Source organism: Pogoniulus pusillus, chromosome 6 (genome assembly GCF_015220805.1).
Source record: "Pogoniulus pusillus isolate bPogPus1 chromosome 6, bPogPus1.pri, whole genome shotgun sequence".
Classification (NCBI taxonomy): domain Eukaryota; kingdom Metazoa; phylum Chordata; class Aves; order Piciformes; family Lybiidae; genus Pogoniulus; species Pogoniulus pusillus.
The window spans coordinates 34,221,755-34,233,278 of record NC_087269.1 but is presented as its reverse complement, the minus strand read 5'-3'; the positions used below and the strand labels follow the sequence as shown (position 1 = coordinate 34,233,278).

The window sequence follows — 11,524 nt, the reverse complement described above, 5'->3', positions numbered from 1 at the left end:
GGCACCAAGTGCATCATCTGGTTTCCTTTTAAACACCTCTGGGAATGGGGACTCTGCCACCTCTCTGGGCAGCCCATTCCAAATGCCAGTGCTTTCACAAACATCAGTTTAATAGTTTAGGTTAGCTGCTTTTAAGAGAAGTAGCACCTCACCAGCACATTCCAAAGAAAGCAGTCTTATTCTAGAGCACATAGTCTGGAAGCAACTTCAGCCCTTCTCTGAATGTAAAGCTTTATTTATAGAAACATCGCTGCAGTAATGGCAGCAATATTTGCATTGTATTTTAAATCAACACTAATAGGTTAATATTTACATAACACTTAAAATCCAAAACAAACTGAACAGCTTTAGAGCAGAAAGAGATAAAAAAGTTACAGAAGTACTTGAAAGAAATCACAATTATTTCTCTCTGGTTGATTTAGTCCAAAGGTCTATTATTAATCAGATGAGCAGGAAGAGTAGATTTGTCCAAGTCATCAAAATATGGATGGTTCAAGGCCATTTTGCCAGAAATTCTTTTTGCAGGGTCATAAGTCAGCATTTTCTGGAAGAAAAAAAACAAACATATTTACTACTTCATGAAATGGGAACCAACATCATGTTAAATAGGTAAATATTTAACCACAATGTGCTGGTTTAAGGCTAATTGGAATATTTTACTGAGAGACATTGAATCCTTAGCTGTGAGAAGAAAAAAAAAACATAGTAACCTGTACCACTCATCCTTCTGCTGAGAAATGCAACTAGTCAAAATAATAGATAAGACACTCACTTGTCACACACTGCTCAGCTTAGTTCTGCTCCTTCTCTCTGGCAGTCTGTGTGGGGTTGCCTCTGCCTTAACTATAATCTGACCTAATGCCTTATTTCCCCTAACCTTTTTGCCATCTTGCCTCCAAACTCTCCAGATTTATCATGTGACATAGAGAGGGATTCATCTGGTTATTTATGAAGGGAGGGAAAGAGGGGGAAGGGGTAGGAGGTTTGGATTGGAAGCCTCCTGTCAGCCTGAGAGGAGAATTTGCTTCTGTATTACTTTTAACTTGTATATAACTGTAAAGGTTTGTGTATATATCTGCCTATAAATTGTGCTAAACTGTGAATATGGCTTCATTCCTTAACTTCCAGCTGGCTGAGTCTAGTTTGGGTGATTTCATTGTGTGTGAGAGCAGGTAATTCCCAAATCAGATCTTATTTTGGCACCCAGTGTGAGGCTAATTCAATTTGATAGCTTCATCTTAACTTCCAGACTTAATTAGAAACTTTACATTTTATTTTCTATTTTTTAACCCATTAGGGCTTGGTTTTTCTACTGTTGGTAGACAGCAAAACTTGGTTCATTGATTTTTGATCTAATATGGAAAAAGTTTAATGGGATGCTCCTGGAGTTCGGAGATTACATTCGCAGCTGGGTTGGCTTTAATATTACTGAAACTATTAACCACTTCCCCTTTTAATAAGTTGGGCAATATTACAATTCTTTTTTCTCCTCCTACAGCTTTAATGTGTATCATCTGGCCAAAACCTGAACTTCCAGACCCCTGTAGTGAGTTTTATACACTTAATATGGTATTTTGCTTATGATGTATTAATATAGCTGTAATAATTTTAGTTTTAGCACTAATGGTAGCATTGTGTATGAAAAATTTGACTGTGGCTGCTTTAAGAAAACAAAAGAGGCAGATTTCCAAAGGCTCACAAGCTACTGATATAGAAGGGAAATCAGCTGTTTCATGTTCTGTAAACAATGATTCTGAAACTCCCATGAGGGGAGAAAAAGGGGACAGTGCTATCGTAGATTCTGGACATTTAGCCAAGAGTATGTTATCTACCAATAACATGGCAGATGGCCAAAGGGTGGCTCAAGCCGTCCAAGTTTCAACTGGTTTTAGTTCTACACTTAGTTCAAATCCACAGGCTTCTAACCCTAAACCAAATTCAACCTCACAGGCAGCAGTTCAGACCCTCAGTGATTCAGACTAACTAGAAGGAACATCTGCTGCCTTTCTTTCTCCCACAGAGGTGCAAGCTGAGACTAAACATTTGACAAAGAGCAATTCATGAGAAGATTTAGTGGAGGGGACCTCTGGTACACAAGAGGAAGAGAAATAAAATACAGCCTTAGAGACCTAGCTATTACACTCAGATCTCAATACTCTGACAAGAAAAGATATGCTAGATTGGCTGCCAAGAAGGAGGATGTCTCTGAGGAGTTTAAGAGTGCTCTTAAGAGAGTTCTGTTTCTAGGCCACGGACAACCAGAGGAAGAGAAGGAGGATGATAGCCACGATTTCAATGATCCCCTCAAAGAGATCAGGAAAGTTAGAAAGGAATATTCAAGTGCATCAGGGAAGCCAATCCTAAGCTGGCTGGTGGGATGCCATACTGTTGGTGCAAATGCCTTCCAGATAGGAGACAAGTCAGCAAAGCAGCTAGAGCCACTTACAGAGGAGAGTGAAATGGGCAAATACCTGGCAACCCCTCTTGGTAAGGTTAGCTTGTGGGCATGCCTCCTATTGGCTGTGGCTATGAGATATCCTTCCCGAGATGATTTGCCATGGGCAGCTAAGAAGCAGAATACACTCACATTCTGCCCTAGCCTCTGCTATAAAAACTCTGGGTACAGAGATAAAAGATACTATGGAAGAACTGAAGGGGGGAATTAAAACCTGTCCGAGAGGTAGTGTCTGCTGAAGGTCCTGGTCATACCTACTGGGTAATGTCAGAGAATGGTAAAATCCAGTGTATTCCACAGAGAAATTTAGCTGAGAGAGTTTAAATTCAGAGTGTATAATGCAAGCTGTTAGGAGTTGTCTGTTCCAGGTATTACTTGGCATCAAAAGACGAATCTACCAGAGATTCTTCAGTACATGAGCATGAACCCAGTGTCACCTGGGACTCCCTGTTCTTGTCTCATCTGTGAGGAGACAAACTGTTTCCTGTTTTTCTAACCTTTTCAGTCATCTACACACAGGAATAATCAAGAATCCATAAAGACAAGTTTTCCCCCACATTCCATGATTTCTCATAGAGGGAGAGGTTATTTTTACTTGTCATAACATCTCAGAAAGGGAAGAACCATTTATTCTTCCATCAATAACTAAGCCATGAATCTATTGGGGTACTGAACTAAATTACCACTTGATGCCTGGTTCTATATTATTAGTCTCAGCTTCTCAACTAAGGGAAATTATAAGCCTTAAACTCTTAATACTCAGAGTGCTTACATCAAAGGCAAGTGGTTGTACTTTGTTAAACTCTCACTGAAGAAAGTAGCATCAAATTGCTTCTACTCAGCTTGGTGCAGCATAGTCATCACACTTTTCAAGTGGACTAGTCCAAACAGAAAAACTGTATACAGTGAGGCAGAAGTCAAGAAACCCAGAGTCTGTAATCTACAAGGGATGCTTTGCTGCTAAAGTACCCCACAGAACTTTAGAGCAGGCAAGAAATTAGTTTACTAGAAGTTAAAAATAAGCTACAGAAACACCAATGCACCCAAACCAAAACTAACCAAATCAACCACAAACCTGCATCTACAGGGGCTAAAAAGAGGAAAAGAATAAACCATCTAAAAGTTTTCTACTAGACCTAAAACTAGCAAAGCCTCTGCAGTCTTTTTGCTTAGATTTCTCTTTAGTAAAGGAAACTACATTTCTAAGTCAAGTCATCAGGATTCTACCAGCTGTTTGTCCTGCAACAAATTTGTCTTCCAGAAAAAAAAGCTTAACCACTACTCCTCTGCCCAGTATTCAGTCTTGACATTTAACTATCTTTAGACTTCATCCCACAGGGAGCTTTACAAGTTGATTTAAGCTCAAGCTATTTGTCTTAAAGCTACATAACTAATTTTCAGCTGTAGTGATTTTACATACTACTTTTATTTACATTCATCTGTAGAAGATGAAATTAACAATTTATTTGACACATCTGAGCTTGTGCTCTAGAGGGAAGCAGGTGCCTGTGCTACCTTTAAAGTTAATTACTGCTTCAGGCTTGTAAATGCCAAAACAATGGATTCCAGGTGCTTAAGAATTCAGGTATATCACTGTCACCAGGCATTAATAGGAAGCAAAAAAATTTCAAAATTTAAGTATACAAGACTTTACAGAATTTAATATTGTGTTAATACCATTTGAGTACCATTGAGGGGTTTTGCCTTAATTAGCAGCAGCCTAAAATATTTGGTTTACATAATGAAGCCACAACTAAGCTTAGATGATTACTTAGCTGGCCAGTTACATGATAACATCAACAAGATTCACTTGCCTGTTCTATTGATTTTAGTTTGTAAACACAATCAGTAACAATTCCACTTCAAACTCATGTAATAGTGATGCCATCAGACACAGAGGAATTAAGTCAGTTCTCTCTGTAAAACAATACTACTGCAAGGTTTAAAGAGCCATCCAAAACAGCTACGCATCTAACACCTGTTGTTCAGGTTGTCAGTCTGACCTGTGACTCTGCAGAAGAAAAATTGTGAGAAGTTGTGGTCATCTGGACTTCACAGTATCACCAAGGTTGGAAGAGACCTCACAGATCGCCAAGTCCAACCCTTTACCACAGTGCCCAAGGCTAGACCATGGCACCAAGTGCCACATCCAACCTCTTTAGTGACACCACTTCATTCAGAGTACATAGCCATACCAGTATCAGAAATAAACTATTTGGGGACTGCTTAAAGCCACGAGCCAGCTACACAGATAATTGCCATATAAGGTTCCCCTTATACAGAGATGGTTCTGAAGTCTGAGCTTATCCTAAGATCCAGAACACCTACTCCACACTCCCAGATGCAAGTCTGCACTGTAAAAATGCAGCTTTACAAGTGTGTTCTTATGCTTAGCTGTGTCTAAGCAAAATTAGACTGCAGTGGCAGCACACAAGCTGCAAGAGCACTAAATGGAAAAGCCTGAAGAAAAACAGATCAAATAAAATCTTAGTGTGGTAGTTCAGCTCCATGCCCACAGAACTGAACTTGTTTGACACAAAATAGACCTATTTAAAAGGTTAACCCACCACAGGAAAAAAAAAAAATTAGCTCAGAACTTAAAGGCAGACAAACTAAGCACCTAGTTTCACAGCTAAGCAATACATTTAGCTGTTTCTATCACCGAGTATTCAGTTAAGACCACCACTAAAGCTGTGTGTTTTTTTACTATAAAATGAACCCACAAATATTAATCCACTTGCTACCATGAAGGAAAAGCATTTCCAACTCTATCTGCAGTCACGGGGTCACATCATGCTTACTGCTGCTACCAGGAAAGTCATGACTAGTTTTAAGAGAGAAGACTTCAACTTAAACCTGTTTATAAGATTTCATTCTCTTTTTCAAGTTGGATCTGGCCTGTTAGTATAAAAAAGCTGAGGCATAATTGCTTAGTGAGTAGCGGTCTAATTATCTGCTACTTATGAAAGCGAGTGCCACACAAGGTATCAGTTCTACAAAAAAAAAAAGGCAATCCATACCACTGCTGATAGTTTAAAGATCTCAGTATCTTAATTCTAGCGCTCTCTCTGGTTGTTAAAGCTGCAGTTTAAGACAGACTACTTACAGACAGCAGATCAAGTCCATCTTCATCTAAGTTTTTGACTTGTGTTGCAAGGCTGCCAGGTTTCCATTTTGGGAATGTGTTTTTATAATCCTGCAGAGATTCCACTTCAGGCCATACATCATTGTTGGGGGTTCCTAAAGCTCTACACAAGTATAAGCAAAATATTAAGCAGTTAGTCTGAAATCTGTATGTACTACTATAGTTTCAGTAGTAGCTCAGTTTCAATAAGCACATGGCACCTGCATGCAGTGCTGCAAAGTAGCAAGAAATGGTTCAGCCTGACATACCTGAAGATTCTGAAGAGCTGGTCAATTTCTGAGTCCCCGTGGAAAAGTGGCTTTTTAGTTGCCAGCTCAGCAAATATGGTACCTATGCTCCATATATCTACGGGAGTTGAGTAACGAGCAGATCCTAGCAACACCTCTGGAGATCTGTACCACAGAGTCACTACCTATCAAACAAAGGGTATTTATTTCAGTAAGTTTGCAGAAACAGATTCTCTAAAAGACTGCAAGCACAACAGTTCATTCATTATTAAGCAGTATTCAGGGCTTTTGTTAAAATATCCAGGGCTAGTTTTAGCAAAGATACTAATGCAAACCTCACAAACTTCAGCACTTTGTGAAGCAAAAATACCCTTACATGTCAGAGAGCAACAAGTTCTGGCCCATCCAATTCACTGTTAAGGATTGCTAGGTGGGATTCGTAAGAGCCTTGGAATCTTAGAGTAAAACCAGTCAAGGAAATAGAAAGCCACTGAATAAAACTGAAGTTTTGAAGTCAAACTATCAAAAAAATTACTATTTTTCACTTGTTTCATATTCAGTTTTTATCAGAAGATAGTAAGCATTGCTCAAATCAATCAAGAGAATGTTCCAACTCACTTCATGAGTGTATACACGCACTGGAATTCCAAAGGCTCGAGCCAATCCAAAATCTGCCAGTTTAATCACTCCCTTGTCATCTATTAAGAGATTCTGAGGTTTTAGGTCTCTGTGGAGAACTCTTCTTGAATGGCAGAAGACAATACCTTGCAAGATTTGATACAAATAACTCTAGAAAGAATGTAGAGGGAGAAAGAAAATTAGTAACTTTTAGTACAGTGTTATCAGAGAACAGTAGGGGTTGGAGGAAACCTCTGGAGATTGAGCCCAACCCCCCTGCCAAGGCAGGTTCACCTAGAGGTGGTTTTGAATGTCTCCAGGGATGGGAACTCCATCCTGTCTCTGGGCAGCCTGTTCCAGTGTTCTGCCACCCTCAAAGTGTATCAGTTGCTCCTTATGTTTAGATAGAACTTCCTATGTTCAAGTTTGTGCTCGTTATCCATTGTCCTGTCACTGTGCACTGAAAAAAGACTAGGCCCATCCTTCTGACACCTGCCTTTTAAGCATTTATAACCATTTATGAGATCCTCCCTCAGTCTTCTCTTTTCCAGACTAAAAAGACAATTCTCTCAGTCTTTCCTCATACGAGAGATGTTCTCATCCTCTCATCATTTTTGTAGCCCTGTACTGCACCCTTTCCAACAAGTCACTGTCCTTGAACTGAGGGGCCCAGAACTAGACCCAATACTCCAGATGTGGCCTCACTAGGGCAAACTAGAAGGGGAAGAAAACCTCCCATGACCTTTTTCCCACACTATTCTTGATGTACTCCAGGATGTCATTGGCTTTTTTGGCCACAAGGGCATGTTATGTTCTGCAACATAAAGCTGTTCCTTTACTTTAGCTCTCTCCCTAGCAGTATGACATGGAGATCCATGCAGATATGGGGTTAATATCAATCACAGAGCCATGCAAATCAATTATTTACTTAAGCATATTTTGAGGCATCTTCATTTCAGTAAAAGAATTGGAAATTACATTTGAGAGCAAAACTCCCATTCATCTTATTATCAGTAGCTGCTGCTTTACCTCTTTGTTTCATCTCAGAGAGTTAAATTACACAGAAAATAAAAGAGCTGCTTATAGTTTTGTAGGTCATCTTTAGATTAATCATATTAAGAAATTGTCCTCATTACCTTAACACGTGAACGATCCAAATATTGGCCAGATGGAATAGTATCCAAGTATTTCTTGAGATCCATGGAAAGGAATTCGAAGATGAGGTACAGTCTTGAATCCTGCATAAGAACATCCTGAAGACTAAAATCAAGTGTTCGATCAACTTCATTGCAAAATGCATGGACTCATGGTTACATTTCTCCTCTCAGCAGGGATACAAACTGACATTTCTGAGTTCCTGTTATGTAAATCTTAACAAGCTTTCACACTTCAAAGACTAACAGTGAGTTATGTTGTCATCTAGAAAATCAAGGATATCGAAGCAGCATTAGACAGATGTGTTTCCTCTTAAACTCATGTTCCTCGTGCCTAGTACTGGGCACAAAATCTGAGGAAAAGATTGCTGGCTGTGGGTGTTGGTGCTCCACTTCTCATTGAAGCTGGTTTATTACTGCAGAGCATGAATTACTAGGATAGTTTAGGAATACTGTAACAAGAACCTAGTAGACAACAGGTTTTACACGGGTTTTTAATTAGCCCTTTCATCTTTGATAGATAAAACTTCCTAAACCAAATCACGCATGCATTGACACATTGCACAGCTGTAACATGGCCAGTTTCAAGACACATTAGAAATTATTTTGCTGCATCAAAGAGAAAGCAAATATTTTGTGGGAAAGACAATAGCTACCATCGATTCTACATGTCAAGTAGTCACTGATGGAAATTTCACTGATAGCTCAGATGTGCCAGCTATGGCAGCATCATAACATAACATGTAAATCTTGCTATTCCGAGGTGACAACATTGAGACCAACTAAAGTAACAGCTTTAACCAGTTTTCGTGAGTTATGCCATCTCCATTCTGACAGTAACCACTCTGCAGATAATTTACAAAATTAACAAAAATTCCTTAGACTCATGGAATGGAAAGAGGCAATGAAAAAGTCTTAATCAGAAAACTGGCATAAACGTCTTGGAATTAGAGCTATTTGCTACTAAGCAGACCTGTATTAAGCAGAGTAGCTTTCATCTCATTAGAATGGTGGAAAAATAATTTATCTGAAGGGACCTAGCACCCTTCAAAGAGTTTAGCTAAATACCAGTATATGCATACCAGACTATATTGGGATGATGCAGCTCTTTTAATAAAGAAATTTCTCGGATAGCAGTACTTGGAACACCTTCTTCCTCACTTTCTAGACGTATTTTCTTCATTGCAACCACTTGGCCTGTGGTTTTGTGCCGACCTTTATACACAACACCATAGGTACCTGAACAAAAAGACAGGGAAAGGTACATAGGAAATACCAGCCCAGGTACAGAGAAGTCATTGCGAGTAAGAACTGCTACCACAAGCAAGTCCTTGCAACCAAGTCTGTAAGTGTTTGGCTTGACTACAAACCACTACTTAGTTTTTGGCATTTAACCATGCAGTAGTATTGTTTAAGGCATGCCACCCATAAACAGTGTTTGTTAGGGCAAGGTACTACTGTGTAGCCTCAGTGTGAAATTCAAATATTTGGAAAATGTAGGTGTCAAAAACAGATACTATGATTTCAGGTTGATTAGTTTCCAGGCAAGGTCATTATACTTCCTACGATTTTGCCACTGATACATTGTATTTAAATGCCAAAATTGTAACTGCAGAAAAAAAGTGAGGCCTCTGCAGTCAGAGCTCTATCCATCTATACCTCTAGCAGAAACCTCAGTGCAGGAAAGGGTAGTGCTGTGGGTCTCAGCAGAAACTGAAATTGGAGCCAGTGGTAACACTCAAACCAATAATCTATTTTATTTATCAGTGTTCACAGAGATAGGATATCTTGGCTTGTCAAGGATTCTAAATATGCTCTTTCTTGATGCATTAATCTCTCAGATTAAGCTCAAAGTAGTTTCTTTCAGGGAGATGATTCAGACACAAGTTATGAAGCTTTGTTGTAAAATTCAAGCCCATAAGTTGTGCAGTTACCTTTGAGAGTACCTTTTCAGAGTAATGTACTGCAAATTCTCAAGTCTACATAAAGGTTGACCATTATCAAACACAGACTTCTACATGTAACTCAGGCTGGATTTCCAGTAAAAGTGAGCTTGTGATGACCTTCTGCATAGAAGCAATCTTCTTGGTGACTTAAAACTTACAGTTGTTAAAATTTTGCTTCTCCAGAGGTATACAACCTGGCTTTTTCTCTTTAACACATGGAGTGACTGGATTTAATCCCAGCAGAACAATCCACAAGCCCCTGCTACCTACCAGCAGTTCCAAGCAAAATAAATATACTACACAAAGCAACTTCAGAGGCAACTGGTAAAGAAATTCATACATGACAAAATAGAGGAGCTTCCTAAACTGAAAGCTGGTTTCAGGCCTAAGAGCATTTCCCCACCACCACCCTTGGAAGAAAATTGCACCATCAGTCATTAATATAAAGCCAAATACTTCTCAACATTGATCAGTTGTTTCAGCTGGACCATATCATCTTCAAAAGAAAGGCAGTCTCAAAACTCTGCATAAAGAGATAATTACTGCAGTATTTTGCTGTTTAGTTGAACATCAGAAGTTTCTCAAATAGCCAGAATACAGAGCGTCTACAACACCTGATAAACTCTGGACCACTACAAAGTTTACAATTCTCAGTACTTACCTTCCCCAATCTTCTCTATTTTTGTGTAATCTTCCATTGTTACAGTTATCCCTGAAATTAACAGGAAGAAAAGCCATAAGAGTGAACAGCTGCTGTTCCAAACACTACCCAGTCACTGAAATGAAGCCAAGTCTTTAGAACCTAGTATTGCCTTGTGATTAGGATGTAAGGTGGAGCACCTACCACTCCACTTTAAGCACAGCTTCCTATTTGGGATTCCGTCCAAAAACCTACACCCTAAAGCACGAGTGGACACTCAAAGGAGAAAAACGCTTTTGTGAAGAAAGCTTCTCCAAGTAACTGAAAAAAAAAAAACAAAAACAAGCCAAAACACTCTAGGCAGGCATCAGTTTGAAATAGTTATGATTAGCAGGAGCTCTACTGTCTAAAGTCACAGGGTTTGAAGCTAGCAAGCAACACGTAAAAAGAGAGCAGTACCCTATTATATGATAATTGCCCTGCAAGGTCTTCAGAGCTATGAACCTAAACTACATTGTCAGGCACAAAATACTTGGAGGCACTGGCACCTGACGGGACTGGCAGTTCAGACTTTCCATGTGACTCGTGATCTCTGCTAAGCACAGCTGAGCTGTACTACCAGGCTCGGAAACGTTACAAGGTAAGGAGCTAATTTGCGGCTACCTGCAGCTCCAGAGAAGGCTTCCGAGCTCAGGCAGTCGCTGACGAAGCGGGGAAAGCAGCGAGTGTTCTCCCCTAGCCCGCTAACCGCGCAGGCGAAACAGGAGCACGCTTCCCTTTCGGCCTAGCTCCTACCCTGCTGTCACACGTCGCAACACCTGGAAAACGCCACACTGCTGCTGGGATCAGAGACAGCTGAAACCTCAAGCATCCGCTCTAACAGCTGATGCCCCGACGCCTCCCTTCCCCCCAGCTCTCAAGGGCGACCTCGCCGGAATCAAGCAGGGACAGGGCCCGTGGCGTGACCCAGCACGCTGCCCTGCCAGGGAGCGGGCCCCCCTCCGCCATTCCTCCGGTGCAACAAGGGCTAAGTACAGCAGAAACTAGGAAACGGCCAGCCCCGCGCCATCCGCCAGCCTCGGCCCTGCGCGACGAAACAACTCTTCCTGCAGCCGTGACGCGGCCGCCTACACCAGCGGCTAAGGAAAAGAAGCGCAGCGGCCCCTCCGCGGAAACAGCGCCAGTCTGAAACCCCCGGAACCCTCTCGCCAGCTCTGCTCGTCCTTACCTGAGGCGCCACCGCCGAACCCACTCCCCGCCGCAAGGACGTCCCGGAGACCGCTGAGGGGCAGGCGCTGCACATTCGAACTAGCCGCGCGCCGCCGCGCTCCACCAATGG

At 40.9% G+C, this 11,524-nt stretch overlaps 1 protein-coding gene across 2 annotated transcripts; it reads right to left on the bottom strand.

Annotated features, from left to right (window-relative positions):
- Positions 1–214: 214 nt before the first annotated feature.
- On the bottom strand, positions 215–11,517 carry CDK1 (cyclin dependent kinase 1). Of its 2 annotated transcripts, XM_064145175.1 has the most exons (9): positions 11,414–11,505; positions 10,849–11,003; positions 10,207–10,257; positions 8,682–8,838; positions 7,582–7,705; positions 6,446–6,616; positions 5,849–6,012; positions 5,562–5,703; positions 215–544 (listed from the first exon to the last, which is right to left on the bottom strand). In XM_064145175.1, the coding sequence occupies exons 3-9, from the start codon at positions 10,241–10,243 to the stop codon at positions 419–421; spliced, it is 921 nt and encodes a 306-aa protein (XP_064001245.1). In that variant the 5' UTR covers positions 10,244–10,257; positions 10,849–11,003; positions 11,414–11,505; the 3' UTR covers positions 215–418. The 2 variants fall into 2 exon arrangements, with proteins under 2 accessions (XP_064001245.1, XP_064001244.1); XM_064145174.1 differs by lacking the exon at positions 10,849–11,003 and having other exon boundaries at positions 11,414–11,517.
- Between the last annotated feature and the right edge of the window lie 7 nt (positions 11,518–11,524).

Bases quoted from the DNA above. Each gene is read 5' to 3' on its own strand.
- CDK1 (XM_064145174.1), bottom strand. From the start codon at position 10,243: ATGGAAGATTACACAAAAATAGAGAAGATTGGGGAAG. The intron at 5,704-5,848 runs GTATGTCAGGCT...ATACTTGTGTAG, and splicing joins CAGCTCTTCAGAATCTTCAG to AGCTTTAGGAACCCCCAACA. The intron at 545-5,561 runs GTAAGTAGTCTG...TTTTTCTTCCAG, and splicing joins ATGGACTTGATCTGCTGTCT to AAAATGCTGACTTATGACCC.